The sequence below is a fragment of the Oncorhynchus nerka genome, linkage group LG13 (assembly GCF_034236695.1).
Source record: "Oncorhynchus nerka isolate Pitt River linkage group LG13, Oner_Uvic_2.0, whole genome shotgun sequence".
Taxonomy (NCBI): Eukaryota; Metazoa; Chordata; class Actinopteri; order Salmoniformes; family Salmonidae; genus Oncorhynchus; species Oncorhynchus nerka.
The window spans coordinates 13,257,793-13,283,152 of NC_088408.1; the positions used below are offsets into that span (position 1 = coordinate 13,257,793).

The window sequence follows — 25,360 nt, forward strand, 5'->3', positions numbered from 1 at the left end:
TCACTCTGACCGCTTCTCTGAGGCGCGGCTGAACTGACAGAATGCTGTGTGCAATGCATCTTGGGTGTAGCTATGCCAACCATGTCCCACTGCTGGAGAGGCAGGCTCACTCTCTGAAAGTGTCAGGAGAAATGTTGGAGAAACAGATAAGAGAAGAGATAAAAGAGAGCCTTAAGAGGAAGCATGAATGAGAAAAGCTGTAGCGGGAGTGAAATAGATTGAGAGAGAAAGGGAGAAAATTTTATAAGATTGAGTGATAGTGAGAGGCAGAGAGGCTGAGAGGCCGAGACAGAGGTAGAGACAGAGAGATTGTCAGGGAAAGAGATAAATTGAGGAGAAGGTGAAAAACAATCAGTTCAACCCATCCACAGAGAAGCCCATCCATAAAACATGAGATCCATTTCCAGGCCCAGGGCTTCATGTAGTACTGTTACTATGTTGTCTTACCAGTCGTGGTTGATGTCTACCTGTCTTTGTATAGCAAATTCATTTATTTCATTAGGAAAAGTTGAGATGTACTGAAAAGTATAGCAAATCCTGCAACTGCGCTTCAACAGCTTCAGAGTGCTGCTAGTCAAACATCTCTCAGCCTCTATCTCTCGCTCTCTCTCTCCCTCAGCCTCCCTTTATCTCTTTCTCTCAACCCTGTCACACTCCTTCCTTATTTTCTCTGGTGAGAAGAGAAGGTGCTGTTTCAGAGAGCGAGTCTTCTCCAATAAAGACAGGGTCGTGGAATACTTCATTACACAGTAAAGGCACTTTCAGCCAGCAACTATAGTTCTCCTTTTTCTGTCCCACCTCCAAGTTATTCTCTTGTCTCACATATCATCTTGCACAAGACTATTGCACTTAAACAACTGTCTAGTTGCAGTTGTTTATGTTTCTTTGTTTTTTGTATTTTTGTATATATATTTTTTTCTTTAAATCTTTTCTCTTTGGAGGTTTTTGAAAAGGTTTTGTATGTTATTCGTTTAATCCAGACGGATTGACTATGTACATATAATGCAGAGTTCTTGTCTACATTCCCTCTTAGAGAAGTATTCTGAAGTGTGAGATATGTGTGGTGGTGGTTGGTGGAGAATGGAATACACACATCCAGTTTGACATTGAATGCCCTGTGCAAGTGACACATCATACTTCCCTGTTTGTGTCCTTGGACTTTTGAATGGGCTTGACGATTATACAGTATCATCGAATTCATCAAAACGCGGTTCAAGAAGGCAAATATGAAACTATATTAGTGCTTGTGGATGAATTTGCCAGATGCCTTTCATTACGTTGTTGCGCTGAAGACTATCGCTTTACGTTTTTGACCATTGACTACCATTCAAAAACCCAACAACATTCCATAACGACAAGGTCCCTTGCATATTGTATACCCCTTCAAACTGTCTCAATGGAGTGCATACTCAGGAATATGCACTACTGTACTGCACACTCTAAAGTCTTCATTTGTTCTTGTTTACTGTTCTTGTTCTGAACTATATGTGTTGCAATTCTATAGTGTTGTAGATCTAAAGTGTTGCAAATATGTAGTGGTGTAAATCTATAGGTTTGTAAGGCTATAGGGTTGCAATTATATAGTGGTGTAAATCTATAGTGTTGTAATTCTATAGAATTGTAAATCTGTAGCATTGTCAATCTATAGTATTGTAAATCTATAGTGTTGTAAATCTATAGTATTGTACATCTATAAGTTTGTAAGGCTATAGGGTTGCAATTATATAGTGGTGTAAATCTATAGTGTTGTAATTCTATAGAATTGTAAATCTGTAGCATTGTCAATCTATAGTATTGTAAATCTATAGTGTTGTAAATCTATAGTATTGTACATCTATAGTGTTGTAAATCTATAGTATTGTAAATCTGTAGCATTGTAAATCTATAGTATTGTAAATCTGTAGCATTGTAAATCTATAGTATTGTAAATCTATAGTGTTGTAAATCTATAGTATTGTAAATCTATAGTGGTGTAAATCCATAGTATTGTAAATCTACAGTATTGTAACTCTACAGTGTCGTAAATCTATAGTATTGTAAATCTGTAGCATTGTAAATCTATAGTATTGTAAATCTACAGTATTGTAACTCTACAGTGTTGTAAATCTATAGTATTGTAAATCTGTAGCATTGTAAATCTATAGTATTGTAAATCTGTAGCATTGTAAATCTACAGTATTGTAAATCTGTAGCATTGTAAATCTATAGTATTGTAAATCTGTAGCATTGTAAATCTGTAGCATTGTAAATCTATAGTATTGTAAATCTGTAGCATTGTAAATCTATAGTATTGTAAATCTGTAGCATTGTAAATCTACAGTATTGTAAATCTATAGTATTGTAAATCTGTAGCATTGTAAATCTACAGTATTGTAAATCTGTAGCATTGTAAATCTATAGTATTGTAAATCTACAGTATTGTAACTCTACAGTGTTGTAAATCTATAGTATTGTAAATCTGTAGCATTGTAAATCTATAGTATTGTAAATCTGTAGCATTGTAAATCTATAGTATTGTAAATCTATAGTGTTGTAAATCTATAGTATTGTAAATCTATAGTGGTGTAAATCCATAGTATTGTAAATCTACAGTATTGTAACTCTACAGTGTCGTAAATCTATAGTGTTGTATGTCTATAGTGTCAAAAATCTATAGTATTGTAGATCTCTAGTGTCGTAAAAGTAGAGTGTCATAAATCTATAGTGGTGTAATTCTATGGTATTGTAAATCTATATTTTTGTAAATCTATAGTATTGTAAATCTATAGTTTTGTAAATCTATAGTATTGTAAATCTATAGTATTGTAAATCTATAGTGTTGTAAATCTATAGTATTGTAAATCTGTAGCATTGTAAATCTATAGTATTGTAAATCTGTAGTGGTGTAAATCTATAGTGTTGTAAATCTATAGTGTTGTAAATCTATAGTATTGTAAATCTATAGTGTTGTAAATCTATAATATTGTAAATCTATAGTATTGTAAATCTATAGTGTTGTAAATCTATAATATTGTAAATCTATAGTATTGTACATCTATAGTGGTGTAAATCTATAGTATTGTAAATCTGTAGTGGTGTAAATCTATAGTGTTGTAAATCTATAGTATTGTAAATCTATAGTGTTGTAAATCTATAGTATTGTAAATCTGTAGTGGTGTAAATCTATAGTGTTGTAAATCTATAGTATTGTAAATATATGGTATTGTAAATATATAGTGGTGTAAGTCTATAGTGTAATATATAGTATTGTAACTCTACAGTGTCGTAAATCTATAGTGTTGTATGTCTATAGTGTCAAAAATCTATAGTATTGTAGATCTGTAGTGTCGTAAAAGTAGAGTGTCATAAATCTATAGTGGTGTAATTCTATGGTATTGTAAATCTATAGTTTCGTAAATCTATAGTGTTGTAAATCTATAGTTTAGTAAATCTATAGTGTTGTAAATCTGTAGTGGTGTAAATATATAGTGTTGTAAATCTATAGTATTGTAAATCTATAGTATTGTAAATCTATAGTGTTGTAAATCTATAATATTGTAAATCTATAGTATTGTAAATCTATAGTGTTGTAAATCTATAATATTGTAAATCTATAGTATTGTAAATCTATAGTATTGTAAATCTATAGTGTTGTAAATCTATAGTATTGTAAATCTGTAGTGGTGTAAATCTATAGTGTTGTAAATCTATAGTATTGTAAATATATGGTATTGTAAATATATAGTGGTGTAAGTCTATAGTGTAATATATAGTATTGTGAATCTACAGTATTGTAATTATATAGTCATACATCTATGTATAGTGTTTCAATTCTATAGTTGTACATCTATAGTGTCGTAAATCTACACATTTAAATATAAAGTGTTGTAAATCTATAGTATTGTAAATCTGTAGTATTGTAAATCTGTAGTATTGTAAATCTATAGTATTGTAAATCTATAGTATTGTAAATCTGTAGTATTGTAAGTCTATAGTTTTGTAAATATATAGTATTGTAAATCTATAGTATTGTAATTCTATAGTGTCGTAAATCTATAGTGTTGTAAATGTGTTGTGTTTTAAGTCTATAGTCACTTTTTGTACATCTAATATTCTGTTTTTTGTAGTTTTTTGGGGGGACGTTGGGCAAATTGTCTTTCTTTCTGTAGTCTTGTACAGTATCTGTCTTTGTAGCCGCGTGAAAAACATCCTGTTTTTGTCCTTTTTGTTTGTGGGTCATATGTAGTGTTAAAACACACAAAGGGAATGCTGTTTTTCTGTCTCCAAACATTGAGACTTCCTGTTGGATTTATATGGCACGCATGCCCCCAGTTCCCCTCCCACACCAAGTGCACTACTGCATGGTACCTCCAATGATGGGGCTCAGTACCGACCCCCTCCTCCCCTGTGGTTACTCCACCCCTTTACACCCTGTCTGTTCCAACAGGACCCAGCACCACCTGTGGTTACTCCACCCCTTTACACCCTGTCTGTTCCAACAGGACCCAGCACCACCTGTCAGGAGGACTCCTGTACCAACATGGGCGTGTGTATTCAACAGTGGGAGAACTTTACCTGCGACTGCACAATGACCTCTTACACAGGGACACAGTGCAACGACCGTGAGTACCGTTTAACTTTAACTAGACATATGTAGACCGATGCCAAGACGCCAGAAAAACACAGTTCACAGGGATCAACTCTCATACACACACACACACACACACACACACAGACACACAGGCACACAGGCACACACACACACAGACACACACACACCCCCCCCCCCACACACACGCACACACACACACACACACACACACACACACACACACACACACACACACACACACAGACACACAGGCACACACACACACACACACACACACACACACACACACACACACACACACACACACGCACACACACACACACAGACACACAGGCACACACACACACACACACACACACACACACACACACACACACGCACACACACCTGCAGCTTCCCCGTGACCAGCGACACTGATGGACGCAGTGCAACTACCGTGAGTCCTCAGGGGCACATTGATTATCTGCATGATGCTAGCTGTTATTCTGACTCTGTTTCCAATGCATACAGTATATTCTACTATCGCTGTAACATGCCTTAGAGATACACAGTACAAAACGGGTTGAAACTGTTCTCAGTGTCACACTTTGTTGTTGTGTGGGCAAGGAGTCTCAGGGCTTTAGGAACTCAAGAGTTGAGTTGAGTGTGTGACTGATGATATGTGCAACTTCTGGTTCTGCCCAAGCAGGCATTGCATAAATGCCCCTAAATAGCTTTCTCGAATGTGTGTGTGTGTGTGTGTGTGGCTCTTATCCCCGTGACGATGGGGACTCTCCTCTTCAATTTGCAGTGTCTTTAATTAGACAGTGTAATGGAAGGGTCACTCTGCTCTGCCCAGGGCACAACTAATTTAATATTTATTTCACCTTTATAGGCTAGTTGAGAACAAGTTCTTATTTACAACTGCGACCTGGCCTAGATAAAGCAAAGCAGTTCGACACATACAACAACCCAGAGTTACACATGGAATAAACAAACATACAGTCAATAATACTGTAGAAATAGTCTATATACAGTATGTGCAAATGAGGTAGGATAAGGGAGGTAAGGCAAGAAATAGGCCAGGGTGGCGAAGTAATTACAATATGGCAATTAAACACTGGAATGGAAGATGTGCAGAAGATGAATGTGCAAGTAGAGATACTGGGGTGCAATGGAGCAAGATAAATAAATAAATACAGTATGGGGATGAGGTAGTTGGATGGGCTATTTATAGATGGGCTATGTACATGTGCAGTGATCTGTGAGCTGCTCTGACAGCTGGTGCTTAAAGCTAGTGAGGGAGATATGAGTCTCCAGCTTCAGGGATTTTTGCAGTTCGTTCCAGTCATTGGCAGCAGAGAACAGGAAGGAAAGGCATCCAAAGTAAGAATTGGCTTTGGGGGTGACCAGTGAGATATACCTGCTGGAGTGCGTGCAATGGGTGGGTGCTGCTATGGTGACCAGTGAGCTGAGATAAGGCGGGGCTTTACCTAGCAGAGACTTGTAGATGACCTGGATCCAGTGGGTTTGTCGACAAGTATGAAGCGAGGGCCAGCCAACGAGAGTGTTCAGGTCGCAGTGGTGGTTAGTATATGGGGCTTTGGTGACAAAACGGATATCACTGTGATAGACTGCATCCAATTTGTTGAATAGCGTTGGAGGTCATTTTGTAAATGACATCGCCAAAGTCGAGGATCGGTAGGATGGCCAGTTTTACGAGGGTTTGGCAGCATGGGTGAAGGATGCTTTGTTGCAAAATAGGAAGTCGATTCTAGAATTAATTTTGGATTGGAGATGCTTAATGGGAGTCTGGAAGGAGAGTTTACAGTCTAACCAGACACCTAGGTATTTGTAGTTGTCCACATATTCTAAGTCAGAACCGTCCAGAGTAGTGATGCTGGACGGGCGGGTAGATGTGGGCAGCGATCAGTTGAAGAGGATGCATTTAGATTTACTTGCATTTCAGAGCAGTTGGAGGCTACGGAAGGAGAGTTGTGTGGCATTGAAGCTCGTCTGGAGGTTAGTTAAAAAAGTGTCCAAAGAAGGGCCAGAGGTATACAGAATGGTGTCGTCTGCGTAGAAGTGGATCAGACAATGACCAGCAGCAAGAGCGCATCATTGATGTATACAGAGAAGAGAGTTGGCACGAGAATTTAACCCTTTGGCAGCCCCATAGAGACTGCCAGAGGTCCGGAACACAGGCCCTGTTTTCCGATTTGACGCACTGAACTCTGTCTGAGAAGGAGTTGGTGAACCAGGCGAGGCAGTCTTTTGAGAAACCAAGGCTGTTGAGTCTGCCGATAAGAATGTGGTGATTGACAGAGTCGAAAGCCTTGGCCAGGTCGATGAATACAGCTGCACAGTAATGTCTCTTATCGATGGCAGTTTTGATATCGTTTAAGACCTTGAGCGTGGCTGAGGTGCACCCATGACCAGCTCTGAAACCAGATTGTATAGCAGAGAAGGTACGGTGGTATTTGAAATGGTCGGTCATCTGTTTGTTAACTTGGCTTTCGAAGACCTTAGCAAGGCAGGGTAGGATAGATATTGGTCTGTAGCAGTTTGGGTCTAGATTGTCTCCCCCTTTGATGAGGGGGATGACTGTGGCAGCTTTCCAATCTTTGGGAATCTCAGACGAAAGAGAGGTTGAACAGGCTGGTAATAGGGGTTGCAACAATTTCAGCAGAACATTTTAGAAAGAGAAGGGTCTAGATTGTCTAGCCCTGCTGATTTGTAGGGGTCCAGATTTTGCAGCTCTTTCAGAACATTATCTATCTGGATTTGGGTGAAGGAGAAATGGGGGAGGCTTGGGCGAGTTGCTGTGGGGGGTGCAGGGCTGTAGATAGAGGTGGGGTAGCCAGGTGAAAAGCATGGCCGGCCTTAGAAAAATGCTTATTGAAGTTCTCAATTACAGTGGATTTATCAGTGGTGGCAATGTTTCCTCGGCAGCTGGGAGGAGGTGCTCTTATTCTCCATGGACTTTACAGTGTCCCAGAGGTTTATTGAGTTTGTGCTACAGGATGCAAATTTCTGCTTGAAAAAGCAAGCCTTATCTTTCCTAACTGCCTCTGTATATTGGCTCCTAACTTCCCTGAACAGTTGCATATCACAGGGGCTATTCGATGCTAATGCAGAATGCCACAGGATGTTTTGTGCTGGTCAAGGACAGTCAGGTCTGGCGGAGACCAAGGGCTATATCTGTTCCAGGTTCTACATTTGTTGAATGGGGCATGCTTATTTAAGATTGTGAGGAAGGCACTTTTAAAGAATATCCAGGCATCCTCTACTGATGAGGTCAATATCCTTCCAGGATACCCGGGCTAGGTCGATTAGAAAGGCCTGCTCGCTGAAGTTTTAGGGAGCGTTTGACAGTGATGACAGGTGGTCGTTTGACCGCAGACCCATTACGGATGCAGTCAATGAGGCAGTGATCGCTAAGATCTTGGTTAAAAACAGCAGAGGTGTATTTGGTGGGCAAGTTGGTTAGGATGATATCCATGAGGGTGCCCGTGTTTACTGATTTGGGGTTGTACCTGGTGGATTCATTGATAATTTGTGTGAGATTGAGGGCATCAAGCTTAGATTGTAGGATGGCCGGGGTGTTAAGCAGGTCCCAGTTTAGGTCACCTAGCAGCATGAGCTCTGAAGATAGATTGGGGGCAATCAATTCACATATGGTGTCCAGGGCACAGCTAGGGGCTGAGGGTGGTCTATAGCAAGCGGCAATGGTGAGAGACTTGTTTCTGGAAAGGTGGATTTTTGAAAGTAGAAGCTCAAATTGTTTGGGTACAGACATGGATAGTAAAACATAACTCTGCAGGCTATCTTTGCAGTAGATTGCAACACCGCCCCTTTGGCAGTTCTATCTTGTCGGAAAATGTTATAGTTAGGAATGGAAATTTCAGTATTTTTGGTGGTCTTCCTAAGCCAGGATTCAGACACGGCTAGGACATCCGGGTAGGAAGAGTGTGCTAAGCAGTGAATAAAACAAACTTAGAGAGGAGGCTTCTAATGTTAACTTCTTATGGTATAGGGGACGGTTGAGTCCCACTTGGGCAAAAAACAGGGAAGATGCAGCGTGGCAAATAAAAAAAAAATGATATAAAAATCAAACTTTCATTAAAGGAGCAGGATTCCTTGTGCGATTGAAAAGATTCAAGGCATAATGTACAGACAAAAGTATGGTAGGATGTGAGTACATTTGAAGTAAACCTAGGCATTGAGTAATGACGAGAGAGATATTGTCTCTAGAGACGTTTAAACCAGGTGATTTCTCCGCATTTGTGGGAGGTGGAACTAAATGGCTGGTTAAGGCATATTGAGCAGGGCTAGAGGCTCTATAGTGAAATAAGACAATAATCACTAACCAGGACAAGAATGGACAAGTCATATTGATATTAGGAAGAAGCACTCGTAGCCGAGTGATCATAGGGGTCCAGTGAGGGGTTGGGCTGGCTGGAGACAAGGCGATACAGACAGCTCGCAGGCCTGGGCTAGCAAGCCAGCAGAAGGGCCTAAGAGGGACGTCGCGACGGAGGAAAGTCTGTTTTTGCCACCACGTGCGGTGACGTCGATAGACCAGTCGTGATGGATTAGTAGTGTTCCGAGTAGCAGAGGGGTCCAAGTCCAATTAGTAAAATAGGTATAGTGGCCCAAGAAATTGGACGATGGATCTATTCAGCTAACAGTCCAATGTGCTCTAGACAGCTAGCGGGCCGTGGCTAGCAACTAATAGGCCATGGCTAGCAGGCTAGCAGATGGGCATTCAGGGGACGTCGCGACTTAGGGGCCAGTTGAGTACCCCCTCGAGCAGATTACATCGGTAGCCCAGTCGTGAAGGATCGGTGGGGTTCCCTGCCCCATACCGGCAGTAGAAGGGGTCCGGGTATTGTAGCCCAGGAGTGGCTGATGGGCCTCTTCAGCTAGCTGGGAGAATGGGCCTAGCAGATAATACTCTCTTGTCCTCTACCTCTTTATTTCTCTCTCAGTTGCTCCCTCTCTTTTTATCTTTACCTCTCGGCCTCTACGTTGATGTCTGTTCTTTTGCTATCTCTCATTCGCTCTTTATATCTCGCTCTCTCTCCCTTGTTCTCTCCCTCTATCTCCTCTCCTTTCTTTGAAACAGAGTCATGGTTTGAGGCGATGAGTGCTACTCTGACCCGATGATTAACTCAGGGTCCTGCCTCACCAGGAGAAAGAGTGGTTTCATATCCAGTCCTGTTGATTCGTCAACGTAAGGACATGTTCATACTTCCGTCCTAAACAGTTCACTATTCCCTATCGTAGTGCACTACTTGTGGCCATAGCCCTATGGCTCTGTCTCTATGATGGTTTCCATTGTGTTTTTAGTAGACAACTAGTATAGTAGTTGTAGCCAGGCAATGGAGGTTCAAATACTGTACTGTACTGTGTTGTGCTGTACAGTCAACAAATGAACAACTTCATTGTTACTTGTCACCTATTAAACAAGTGGCACTTGGCTGCTGATAAGTTTAGTGCTTTAATATTCTAGCCAGGTACCAGATTAGTGTTAAATCTGTGTTCTATAATGTCCTGTTTAGTGTCTCTTCTACTGTTCCTCCTCCCCCTGAGGTTTATAAACAGTTCATAGAACCACTACTAGATGGCAGTAATGCACTGAGCAGCTCTGTGCATAGCCCACCGACACTTGGCTGGCTGAGAGAAGAAATTAGATGCAATCCTCTGAACATGTAATCAACTTTCTTCTTATTTTCATTCATTCTCTCTCTCTCTCTCTCTCTCTCTCTCTCTCTCTCTCTCCCCCCCTCTCTACTTCCACCCTTTCCGAACACACAAACCCACCCTGCTCTTGCTGCTCCAGCTGCTGAAAGTGGAATGATATGTTGTGATGAAAAGCTTTCTCCACCCAACAATGCAACAGTGATATCTCCAATCATGTTGTTTGATAGTGAACCAGTAGAATGGTGAACCAAGGGGACTCAGCGTCGTTCAATTGCTGTCTGTGCTGTGATGTACTGTACTGTGTTGTACTGTACTGTGTTGTGTTGTACATGTTGTACTGTGCTGTACTGAACTGTGATGTACTGTACTGTGTTGTACTGTGTTGTACTGTGCTGTACTGAACTGTGTTGTACTGTACTGTGTTGTACTGTGTTGTGCTGTACTGAACTGTAATGTACTCTACAGTGTTGTGCTGTACTGTACTGTACTGTGTTGTACTGTGTTGTACAGTGTTGTGCTGTGCTGTACTGAACTGTAATGTACTCTACAGTGTTGTGCTGTACTGTACTGTACTGTGTTGTACTGTACTGTGTTGTGTTGTACATGTTGTACTGTGTTGTACTGTACTGTACTGTACTGTGTTGTACTGTGTTGTGCTGCACTGTACTGTACTGTACTGTACTGTGTTGTACTGTACTGTGCTGTACTGTACTGTACTGTACTGTGTTGTACTGTGTTGTACTGTGTTGTGCTGTAATGTGTGGTGTTGTACTGTACTGTACTGTACTGTATTGTACTGTACTGTGTTGTGCTGTACTGTACAGTGTTGTACTGTGTTGTGCTGTACTGTACAGTGTTGTACTGTGTTGTACTGTACTGTACTGTGTTGTACTGTACTGTACTGTGTTGTGCTCTACTGTACAGTGGTGTACTGTGCTGTACTGTACAGTGGTGTACTGTACTGTGCTGTAATGTGTGGTGTTGTACTGTACTGTGTTGTACTGCACGGTGTTGTACTGTACTGTGTTGTACTGCACGGTGTTGTACTGTACTGTGTTGTACTGTACGGTGTTGTACTGTGTTGTGCTGTACCGTGTTCTGCTTTACTGTGTTGTGCTGTACTGTGTTGTACTGTGTTGTATTGTGCTGTACTGTGTTGTACTGTACTGTGCTGTACTGTGTTGTACTGTACTGTACAGTGTTGTACTGTGTTGTGCTGTACTGTACAGTGTTGTACTGTGTTGTACTGTACTGTACTGTACAGTGGTGTACTGTACTGTACTGTGTTGTACTGTGTTGTACTGTACGGTGTTGTGCTGTACTGTGTTGTGCTGTGTTGTACTGTACTGTGTTGTACTGTGCTGTACTGTGTTGTACTGTACTGTGCTGTACTGTGTTGTGCTATACTGTGTTGTGCTGTACTGTACTGTGTTGTACTGTGCTGTGCTGTGTTGTACTGTGTTGTGCTGTACTGTGTTGTGCTGTACTGTGTTGTGCTGTACTGTACAGTGGTGTACTGTACTGTACTGTGTTGTACTGTGTTGTACTGTACGGTGTTGTGCTGTACTGTGTTGTGCTGTGTTGTACTGTACTGTGCTGTACTGTGTTGTACTGTACTGTGCTGTACTGTGTTGTGCTGTACTGTGTTGTGCTGTGTTGTACTGTACTGTGTTGTACTGTACTGTGTTGTACTGTGTTGTACTGTACTGTGTTGTGCTGTACTGTGTTGTGCTGTGTTGTGTTGTACTGTGCTGTACTGTGTTGTACTGTACTGTGCTGTACTGTGTTGTACTGTACGGTGTTGTGCTGTACTGTGTTGTACTGTACTGTGCTGTACTGTGTTGTACTGTACGGTGTTGTGCTGTACTGTGTTGTGCTGTACTGTGTTGTGCTGTGTGTCAGGCAGCGACTGAGTGCAGCCTAATTATCACAGTGGGAGTAGTGGACAGTGGAACTTCTTTCTCTCTCTGTCTCTCTCTCTGTTTGTGTCTCTCTCTCTCTTTCTCTCTCTCTCTCTGTTTGTGTCTCTCTCTCTCTTTCTCTCTCTCTCTCTGTTGTGTGTCTCTCTCTCTCTCTCTCTCTCTCTCTCTCTCTGTTTGTGTCTCTCTCTCTCTCTCTCTCTCTCTCTCTCTCTCTCTCTCTGTGTGTCTCTCTCTCTCTGTTTGTCTCTCTCTCTCTCTCTCTGTTTGTGTGTTTCTCTCTCTCTCTCTCTGTTTGTGTGTCTCTCTCTGTCTCGCTCTCTCTCTGTTTGTGTCTCTCTCTCTCTCTCTCTCTCTCTCTCTCTCTCTCTCTCTGTTTGTGTGTCTCTCTCTGTCTCTCTCTCTCTCTGTTTGTGTGTCTCTCTCTCTCTCTCTCTCTCTCTCTCTCTCTCTCTCTCTCTGTGTGTGTCTCTCTCTCTCTCTCTGTTTGTGTCTCTCTCTCTCTCTCTCTCTCTCTCTCTCTGTGTGTCTCTCTCTCTCTGTTTGTGTCTCTCTCTCTCTCTCTGTTTGTGTGTTTCTCTCTCTCTCTCTGTTTGTGTGTCTCTCTCTGTCTCTTTCTCTCTCCCTCTTTAAACACGACAAGGTCGATAGAAAGACCTGGCACTGTGCACAATAGTGATATCAAACACTACTCTTATAACTCTCCAGTAATACCTGGTTGTTATTCACACAGGGGGCTGTTAAACGTCATCATTAGTCAACGTTAGTGTTGCCTTTGTTCATTTAATTTAAAATCAGCCAGTGATGTGTGTGCATGCGTACATTTCTCTCTACTTGTGGTGAAATTAAAGTGAAACTTCAGTCATACATTTCTGCTGTGGTACGGTTGGCTGTTTGTCTTGTTGGACGGCAGAGTCTAAGCCCTGAAATGGTACGGTTGGCTGTTTGTCTTGTTGGACGGCAGAGTCTAAACCCTGAAATGGTACGGTTGGCTGTTTGTCTTGTTGGACGGCAGAGTCTAAACCCTGAAATGGTACGGTTGGCTGTTTGTCTTGTTGGACGGCAGAGTCTAAGCCCTGAAATGGTACGGTTGGCTGTTTGTCTTGTTGGACGGCAGAGTCTAAGCCCTGAAATGGTACGGTTGGCTGTTTGTCTTGTTGGACGGCAGAGTCTAAGCCCTGAAATGGTACGGTTGGCTGTTTGTCTTGTTGGACTGCAGAGTCTAATCCACACTGCTGTACTGTTGGCTGTTTGTCTTGTTGGACTGCAGAGTCTAATCCACACTGCTGTACTGTTGGCTGTTTGTCTTGTTGGACTGCAGAGTCTAATCCACACTGCTGTACTGTTGGCTGTTTGTCTTGTTGGACTGCAGAGTCTAAGCTCTGCTGTGATACTGTTGGCTGCAAATCCCTCTATTATATCCAACATTGGTCTGAAATCAGCAGGCAGTTTGGCATATATACTGGCTAGCAGACAGACAGACAGACAGACAGACAGGTAGGCTGGAAGACAGACAGACAGACAGGTTGACGGGTAGGCTTGCAGACAGACAGACAGACAGACAGACAGACAGACAGACAGACAGACAGACAGACAGACAGACAGACAGACAGACAGACAGGCTGGCAGACGGACAGACGGACAGACGGACAGACGGACAGACATACGGACGGGCAGTAAGGCAAGCAGCAGGAATACCGCCAAGCAGACAGAATCAATCTGCATTGTCATGTCTTTGGCTATGCCGGATTAAGTGATATGACATGCTATTCTATAAAATCCTTTCTCCGTAATTAATATTACCTGATTGAGCTAATCATGTAAATGTAATTAACTAGAAAGTCGGGGCACCACTAAATAATATTTATAGAGCTGTTATCTTCCGAATAAACTCTTAAAGACCTAGTAATATTCTACATATATAGCAGTCAATATTAATCGTCATCTTAATTCCGTCTCATCTGAAAGTTGTAAATTCTTGGTTATCTGCAAGAACTCTGGCCAACAAGTTGAATCAGCAATACAAAATTGGGTTAAATTTTTTATTTACTAAATAACTAAATAATCACGCAGAATTACACATACGCATAATTAAATCATAACTTGATTACAAATTACGTCATAAAGGAAAACGTCCCTAGTGGGCGGAACAGATATGACAGCTGGTTACACAAAAGAAAAGTACATACTGTAACTCCCCCCTCCATTACAGTACATAACTCCCCTCTACATTACAGTACATAACTCCCCTCTACATTACAGTACATAACTCCCCTCTACATTACAGTACATACTGTAACTCCCCTCTCCATTACAGTACATACTGTAACTCCCCTCTATATTACAGTACATAACTCCCCTCTACATTACAGTACATAACTCCCCTCTACATTACAGTACATACTGTAACTCCCCTCTACATTACAGTACATAACTCCCCTCTACATTACAGTACATAACTCCCCTCTACATTGCAGGACATAACTCCCCTCTACATTACAGTACATAACTCCCCTCTACATTACAGTACATAACTCCCCTCTACATTGCAGGACATAACTCCCCTCTACATTACAGTACATAACTCCCCTCTCCATTACAGTACATAACTCCCCTCTACATTACAGGACATAACTCCCCTCTACATTACAGTACATAACTCCCCTCTACATTACAGTACATAACTCCCCTCTACATTGCAGTACATAACTCCCCTCTACATTACAGTACATAACTCCCCTCTACATTACAGTACATAACTCCCCTCTACATTGCAGGACATAACTCCCCTCTCCATTACAGTACATAACTCCCCTCTACATTACAGTACATAACTCCCCTCTCCATTACAGTACATAACTCCCCTCTACATTACAGTACATAACTCCCCTCTACATTACAGTACATAACTCCCCTCTACATTACAGGACATAACTCCCCTCTCCATTACAGTACATAACTCCCCTCTACATTACAGTATATAACTCCCCTCTACATTACAGTACATAACTCCCCTCTACATTACAGTACATAACTCCCCTCTCCATTACAGGACATAACTCCCCTCTCCATTACAGTACATAACTCCCATCTACATTACAGTACATAACTCCCCTCTACATTACAGGACAAAACTCCCCTCCCCTCGTGACAAATATTAATTGCCACAAAGTTTGCTGCTGTCTTTAGATATTTTTCTCAGGTGTTACTGTGGAATACTGAAGTATAATTACAACCATTTCACAAGTGTCAAAGGCTTTTATTGACAATTACATGAAGTTGATGCAGAGTCAATATTTGCAGTGTTGACCCTTCTTTTTCAAGACGTCTGCAATTCACCTTCCTGGGCCACGTCCTGACTGATGGCAGCCCATTTTTGCATAATCAACGCTTGGAGTTTGTCAGAATTTGTGGGTTTTTGTTTGTCCACCCGCCTCTTGAGGATTGACCACAAGTTCTCAATGGGATTAAGGTCTGGGGAGTTTCCTGGCCATGGACCTAAAATATCAATGTTTTGTTCCCCGAGTCAAATAGTTATCACTTTTGCCTTATGGCAAGGTGCTCCATCATGCTGGAAAATGTATTGTTCGTCACCAAACTGTTATTGGATGGTTGGGAGAAGTTGCTCTCGGAGGATGTGTTGGTACCATTCTTTATTCATGGCTTTCATTAATTTATTCTTAGGCAAAATTGTGAGTGAGCCCACTCCCTTGGCTGAGAAGCAACCCCACACATGAATGGTCCCAGGATGCTTTACTGTTGGTATGACACATGACTGATGGTAGCGTTCACCTTGTCTTCTCCGGACAAGCTTTTTCCGGATGCCCCAAAAAATCGGAAATGGGATTCGTCAGAGAAAATGACTTAACCCCAGTCCTCAGCAGTGCAATCCCTGTACCTTTTGCAGAATATCAGTCTTTCCCTGATGTTTTTCCTGGAGAGAATTGGCTTCTTTGCTGCACTTCTTGACAGCAGTCCATCCTCCAAAAGTCTTTGCCTCACTGTGCGTGCAGATGCACTCACACCTGCCTGCTGCCATTCCTGAGCAAGCTCTGTACTGGTGGTGCCCCGATCCCGCAGCTGAATCAACTTTAGGAGACGGTCCTGGTGCTTGCTGGACTTTCCTGGGCGCCCTGAAGCCCAAGAAAAATTGAACCGCACTCTCTTGATGATCCGATAAATGGTTGATTTAGGTGCAATCTTACTGGCAGCAATATCCTTACCTGTGAAGCCCTTTTTGCGCTAAGCAATGATGACGGCAAGTGTTTCCTTGCAGGTAACCATGGATGACAAAGGAAGAACAATGATTCCAAGCACCACCCTCCTTATGAAGCTTCCAGTCTGTTAATTCGAACTCAATCAGCATGACAGCATGACAGCCTTGTCCTCATCAATACTCACACCTGTGTTAATGAGAGAATCACTGACATGATGTCATCTGGTCCTTTTGTGGCAGGGCTGAAATGCAGTGGAAAAGTTTTTGGGGGATTCAGTTCATTTGCATGGCAAAGAGTCACCCCGCTCCTCCGCTCTCTCCACTGGCTTCCAGTTGAAGCTCGCATCCGCTACAAGACCATGGTGCTTGCCTACGGAGCTGTGAGGGGAACGGCACCTCAGTACCTCCAGGCTCTGATCAGGCCCTACACCCAAACAAGGGCACTGCGTTCATCCACCTCTGGCCTGCTCGCCTCCCTACCACTGAGGAAGTACAGTTCCCGCTCAGCCCAGTCAAAACTGTTCGCTGCTCTGGCCCCCCAATGGTGGAACAAACTCCCTCACGACGCCAGGACAGCGGAGTCAATCACCACCTTCCGGAGACACCTGAAACCCCACCTCTTTCAGGAATACCTAGGATAGGATAAAGTAATCCTTCTCACCCCCTTAAAAGATTTAGATGCACTATTGTAAAGTGGCTGTTCCACTGGATGTCTTAAGGTGAACGCACCAATTTGTAAGTCGCTCTGGATAAGAGCGTCTGCTAAATGACTTGAATGTAATGTAAATGTAAAGAGGGACTTTGCAGTTAATTGTAATTCATCTGATCACTTTTCATAACATTGTGGAGTATATGTAAATTGCCATCATACAAACTGAGGCAGCAGACTTTGTGAAATTTTATATTTGTGTCATTGTCAAAGCTTGGCCACGACTGTACATTACGGCACATATCTCCCCTCTACATTACAGTACATAACTCCCTTCTACATTACAGTACATAACGCCCTTCTCCATTACAATACATAACTCCTCTCCATTACAATGCATAACCCCTCTCCATTACAGTACATACTGTAAGTCCCCTACACGTTAAAGTGCATAACTCCTCTACATTACAGTACATAACTCCCCTCTATATTACAGTACATAACTCCTCTCCATTACAATACATATGGCTCTACATTACAGTACATAACTCCCCTCTATATTACAGTACATAACTCCTCTCCATTACAATACATAATGCCTCTACATTACAGTACACATCTCCTCTACATTACAGTACATAACTCCTCTACATTACAGTACATAACTCCTCTCCATTACAGTACATAACTCATCTACATTACAGTACATGACTCCTCTACATTACAATATGTACATCCTCTACATTACAGTACATAACTCCTGTACATTACAGTACATAACTCCTCTACATTACAGTACATAACTCCCCTCTACATTAGAGTTGACAGTTTGACTCAGCACTCCTCAGTCCTAAACTCGGAAACAAGACAGAGAGAAAACGTAGTCCTCCTTCACCAGTTATGTCATTTCATTTTCATTTTCAGCGCTGCCTTTGTTAAGACTTATTGTTCCACAGAGTGCAACTGGTTATTTTATTCAAATCTGACTCCGTTAATATTTTTTTGCAGCTTTTTGCCAGCGCTGTTTGGTAATGTGTTGTAGTAATGGCTGAGTGGTTTTGTCTCATCTTCGACTTGCTTCTACTTCTTCTCATCTCACTGCTTCCTCTCCAGTCTTCTCTCCACTCCTCTCTTCTCTCCACTCTAATCAGTTCGTGTTGACGTGTATAATTGCTTCGATAGCTTTGTAATAAATTGCCCTGTCAGGGCATGATCTACTCTGCGAAGCCAAATGGCCTTAATCTTTTGTTAAAATTTTATTTCACCTTTATTTAACCATGTAGGCCAGTTAAGAAAAGTTCTCATTTACAAATGCAACCTGGCCAAGATAAAGCAAAGCATTGCGACACAAACAACACAGAGTTACACCACATGGAATAAACAAACATACAGTCAATAACACAATAGAAAGATAGATGTACAGTGTGTGCAAATGTAGAATATTAGGGAGGTAAGGCAATAAATAGGCCATAGAGGCGAAATAATTACAATTTAGCATTAACACTGGAGTGATAGATGTGCAGATGATGATGTGCAAGTAAAGATACTGGGGTGTAAAAGAACAAAACAAATTATAATAATAACAATTTGGAGATGAGGTAATTGGGTGTGCTATGTACAGATGGGCTGTGTACAGGTGCAATGATCTGTAAGCTGCTCTGACAGCTGTGACTTAAAGTTAGAGAGGGAGGTCTAAGTCTCCAGCTTCAGTGATTTTTGCAATTCGTTCCAGTCATTGGCTGCAGAGAATTGGAAGGAAAGGCGGCCAAAGTAGGTGTTGGCTTTTGGGCATGACCAGTGAAATATACCTGCTGGAGCTCGTGCTATGGGTGGGTGTTGCTATGATGACCAGTGAGCGGAGTTGAGACGGGGCTTTACCTAGCATAGACTTATAGATGACCTGGAGCCAGTAGGTTTGGCGACGAATATGTAGTGAAGGCCAGCCAACGAGAGCATACGGGCCGCAGTGGTGGGTAGTATATGAGACTTTTATGACAAAATGGGTGACACTGTGATAGACTGCATCCAAAATGCTGAGTAGGGTGTTGGAGGCTATTTTATAAATGACATCCCCGAAGTCGAGGATCGGTAGGAAGGTCAGTTTTACGAGGGTATGTTTGGCAGCATGAGTGAAGGAGGCTTTGTTGCGAAATAATGATTCTAGATTTAGTTTGGGATTGGAGATGCTTAATGTGAGTCTGGAAAGAGAGTTTACAGTCTAACCAGACACCTAGGTATTTGTAGTTGTCCACATATTCTAAGTCAGAACCGTGCAGAGTAGTGATGCTAGTCGGGTGGGCGGGTGCGGGCAGCAATTGGTTGAAGAGCACGCATTTAGTTTTACTAGCATTTAAAAGCAGTTGGAGGCCACGGAAGGAGAGTTGTACGGCATGGAAGCTAGTTTGGAGGTTTGTCAACACAGTGTCCAAAGAAGGGCTAGATGTATAAAGAGTGGTGTCATCTGCGTCTGTCATCTGAAGCAAGAGCGACACCATTGATATATGCAGAGAAAAGAGTTGGCCTCACCTCCATATAAACTGCCATATGTATATAATTGTAGGGTAGGCTAGAACTTGGCTGGGGTGATATAACTTGGCTGGGGTGATAGTACTTGGCTGGGGTGATAGAACTTGGCTGGGGTGATAGTACATGGCTGGGGTGATAGTACTTGGCTGGGGTGATAGTACTTGGCTGGGGTGATAGTACATGGCTGGGGTGATAGTACTTGGCTGGGGTGATAGTACTTGGCTGGGGTGATAGTACTTGGCTGGGGTGATAGTACTTGGCTGGGGTGATAGTACTTGGCTGGGGTGATAGTACATGGCTGGGGTGATAGTACTTGGCTGGGGTGATAGGTGATAGTACTTGGCTGGGGTGATAGAACTTGGCTGGGGTGATAGAACTTGGCTGGGGTGATAGAACTTGGCTGGGGTGATAGTACTTGGCTGGGGTGATAGTACTTGGCTGGGGTGATAGTACTTGGCTGGGGTGATAGAACTTGGCTGGGGTGATAGTACTTGGCTGGGGTGATAGTACTTGGCTGGGGTGATAGTACTTGGCTGGGGTGATAGTACTTGGCTGGGGTGATAGTTCATGGCTGGGGTGATAGTACTTGGCTGGGGTGATAGGTGATAGTACTTGGCTGGGGTGATAGAACTTGGCTGGGGTGATAGAACTTGGCTGGGGTGATAGAACTTGGCTGGGGTGATAGTACTTGGCTGGGGTGATAGAACTTGGCTGGGGTGATAGTACTTGGCTGGGGTGATAGTACTTGGCTGGGGTGATAGTACTTGGCTGGGGTGATAGTACTTGGCTGGGGTGATAGAACTTGGCTGGGGTGATAGAACTTGGCTGGGGTGATAGTACTTGGCTGGGGTGATAGTACTTGGCTGGGGTGATATCCTGCACTCTGGTTCAACTTGAGTCACTATAAATGGAAACAACATTCAGTCCCAATGTCTTGTATACTTAAAAACCACTACAGAACCTAGTGAAAAAAGTGGCTGATAACACACTGGCCGATGACACACTGGCCGATGACACGCTGGCCGATGACACACTGGCCGATGACACACTGGCCGATGACACAATACCTGATAACACACTGACCGATGACACAATACCTGATAACACACTGGCCGATGACACGCTGGCCGATGACACGCTGGCCGATGACACACTGGCCGATGACACACTGGCCGATGACACAATACCTGATAACACACTGGCCGATGACACACTGGCCGATGACACACTGGCCGATGACACAATACCTGATAACACACTGGCCGATGACACACTGGCCGATGACACACTGGCCGATAACACACTGGCCGATGACACACTAGCCGATAACACACTGGCCGCTAACACACTACCCGATAACACACTGGCCGATAACACACTGGCCGCTAACACACTACCCGATAACACACTGGCCGATAACACACTGGCCGATGACACACTGGCCGATGACACACTGGCCGATGACACAATACCTGATAACACACTGGCCGATGACACACTGGCCGATGACACACTGGCCGATGACACAATACCTGATAACACACTGGCCGATGACACAATACCTGATAACACACTGGCCGATGACACGCTGGCCGATGACACGCTGGCCGATGACACACTGGCCGATGACACAATACCTGATAACACACTGGCCGATGACACAATACCTGATAACACACTGGCCGATGACACACTGGCCGATGACACACTGGCCGATGACACACTGGCCGATGACACACTGGCCGATAACACACTGGCCGATGACACACTGGCCAATGACACACTGGCCGATGACACACTGGCAGATAACACACTGGCCGATGACACACTGGCCGATGACACACTGGCCGATGACACACTGGCCGATAACACACTGGCCGATGACACACTACCTGATAACACACTGGCCGATGACACACAATACCTGATAACACACTGGCCGATGACACAATACCTGATAACACACTGGCCGATGACACACTGGCCGATGACACACTGGCCGATGACACAATACCTGATAACACACTGGCCGATGACACACTGGCCGATGACACACTGGCCGATGACACAATACCTGATAACACACTGGCCGATGACACACTGGCCGATGACACACTGGCCGATGACACACTGGCCAATAACACACTGGCCGATAACACACTGGCCGATAACACACTGGCCGATAACACACTGGCCGATGACACACTGGCCGATAACACACTGGCCGATAACACACTGGCCGATGACACACTGGCCGATGACACACTGGCCGATAACACACTGGCCGATGACACACTAGCCGATAACACACTGGCCGCTAACACACTACCCGATAACACACTGGCCGATAACACACTGGCCGCTAACACACTACCCGATAACACACTGGCCGATAACACACTGGCCGATGACACACTGGCCGATAGCAGAAGGCCCTCACATGCACAGAGGGAGACACAGTCTCAGCCTCTTCGACGTCAACAAGGTCGAGTGTCGGGAAGAGATGAGGCGAACAGAGAAGAAGTGCAGCTTTAGGGGTATGTGCTTTAAGGGTATGGGAAGGAGGATTAATGTTTTGTTGTGGCCCAGGGGGAGTGGTTTATTACCCCAGATCAAACATATGTAATATCCTCTGAAAACACACACACACACACACACACACACACACACACACACACACACACACACACACACACACACACACACACAAACAAACACACAAACACAAACACACACACACACACACACACACACACATACACACACACACACACTGCTTCTCTACGCTCCACTCTATGAGGGGAGGAAGATGAGATGTATCCATTGAGGATCTATTTCAAACCCAGGCCTGTAACGATTTAACTAATGGTACAACTAACGGAAAGACTAACTGAACAACTAACCGTATATAACTAACTGTACAACTAACCGTATATAACTAACTGTACAACTAACTGTATAACTAAAGATATAACTAACCGTATATAACTAACTGGACAACTAACTGTATAACTAAAGATATAACTAACCGTATATAACTAACTGTACAACTAACTGTATAACTAAAGATATAACTAACTGTATAACTAACTGTATAACTAAAGATATAACTAACCGTATATAACTAACTGTATAACTAACTGTATAACTAAAGATATAACTAACCGTATATAACTAACTGGACAACTAACTGTATAACTAAAGATATAACTAACCGTATATAACTAACTGTACAACTAACTGTATAACTAAATATATATAACTGTACAACTAACTGTATAACTAAAGATACAACTAACCGTATATAACTAACTGTACAACTAACTGTATAACTAAAGATATAACTAACCGTATATAACTAACTGTATAACTAACGGTACAACTAACCGTATATAACTAACTGTACAACTAACTGTATAACTAAAGATATAACTTCCTGTATAACTAACTGTATAACTAAAGATATAACTAACTGTATAACGTATATAACTAACTGTATAACTAACTATAACTAACTAAACTAAATGTATAACTAACTATAACTAACTATAACTAAAGATATAAACTGTATAACAAACTAAAGATAACTAACTAACTGTATAACTAAAGATATAACTTCCTGTATAACTAACTGTATAACTAAAGATATAACTAACTGTATAACTTACTGTATAACTAAAGATATAACTAACTGTATAACTAAAGATATAACTAACTGTATAACTAACTGTATAACTAAATATATAACTAACTGTATAACTAAAGATATAACTAACTGTATAACTAACTGTATAACTAACTGTATAACTAAATGTATAACTAAATATATAACTAACTGTATAACTAAAGATTTAACTAACTGTATAACTAACTGTATAACTAAATGTATAACTAAATATATAACTAACTGTATAACTAACTGTATAACTAACTGTATAACTAAATGTATAACTGACTGTATAACTAACTGTATAACTAAAGATATAACTAACTGTATAACTAAAGATATAACTAACTGTATAACTAAATGTATAACTGACTGTATAACTAACTGTATAACTAAAGATATAACTAACCGTATAACTAAAGATATAACTAAAGACATAACTAACTGTATAACTAAAGATATAACTAACTGTATAACTAACTGTATAACTAAAGATATAACTAACTGTATAACTAAAGATATAACTAAATATATAACTAACTGTATAACTAAATATATAACTAACTGTATAACTAACTGTATAACTAACTGTATAACTAAATGTATAACTAAATATATAACTAACTGTATAACTAAAGATTTAACTAACTGTATAACTAACTGTATAACTAAATGTATAACTAAATATATAACTAACTGTATAACTAACTGTATAACTAACTGTATAACTAAATGTATAACTGACTGTATAACTAAAGATATAACTAACTGTATAACTAAAGATATAACTAACTGTATAACTAAAGATATAACTAACTGTATAACTAAATATATAACTAACTGTACAACTAACTGTATAACTAAAGATTTAACTAACTGCATAACTAACTGTATAACTAACTGTATACCTAATTATAACTAAGGATATAACTAACTGTAAAGCAAACTGTATAACTAAAGATATAACTAACTATAACTAAAGATGTAACTAACTGTATAACTAACTGTATAACTAAAGATATAACTAACTGTATAAATAACTGTATAACTAAAGATATAACTAACTGTATAACTAACTGTATAACTAAAGATATAACTAACTGTATAACTAAAGATATAACTAACCGTATAACTAAAGATATAACTAAAGACATAACTAACTGTATAACTAAAGATATAACTAACTGTATAACTAACTGTATAACTAAAGATATAACTAACTGTATAACTAAAGATATAACTAACTGTATAACTAACTGTATAACTAAATATATAACTAACTGTATAACTAAATATATAACTAACTGTATAACTAACTGTATAACTAACTGTATAACTAAATGTATAACTAAATATATAACTAACTGTATAACTAAAGATTTAACTAACTGTATAACTGACTGTATAACTAACTGTATAACTAAATATATAACTAAAGATATAACTAACTGTATAACTAAATGTATAACTAAATATATAACTAACTGTATAACTAACTGTATAACTAAATGTATAACTAAATGTATAACTAAATATATAACTAACTGTATAACTAACTGTATAACTAACTGTATAACTAACTGTATAACTAAAGATATAACTAACTGTATAACTAAAGATATAACTAACTGTATAACTAAAGATATAACTAACTGTATAACTAAATATATAACTAACTGTACAACTAACTGTATAACTAAAGATTTAACTAACTGCATAACTAACTGTATAACTAACTGTATACCTAATTATAACTAAGGATATAACTAACTGTAAAGCAAACTGTATAACTAAAGATATAACTAACTATAACTAAAGATGTAACTAACTGTATAACTAACTGTATAACTAAAGATATAACTAACTGTATAAATAACTGTATAACTAAATGTATAACTAAATATATAACTAACTGTATAACTAAAGATTTAACTAACTGTATAACTGACTGTATAACTAACTGTATAACTAAATATATAACTAAAGACATAACTAACTGTATAACTAAATGTATAACTAAATATATAACTAACTGTATAACTAACTGTATAACTAAAGATATAACTAACTGTATAACTAAAGATATAACTAACTGCATAACTAAATG

General features: G+C 40.8%; 1 protein-coding gene across 1 annotated transcript in view; it reads left to right on the forward strand.

Moving 5' to 3' along the window:
- Positions 1–25,360, forward strand: part of LOC115123956 (neurexin-3b-like) — a 474,303-nt gene that overhangs the window by 90,262 nt on the left and 358,681 nt on the right. Inside the window, exon 13 of the mRNA XM_065026202.1 lies at positions 4,482–4,601. Coding sequence (XP_064882274.1) covers positions 4,482–4,601 — 120 coding nt within the window. The remainder of the gene's footprint in view (positions 1–4,481; positions 4,602–25,360) is intronic.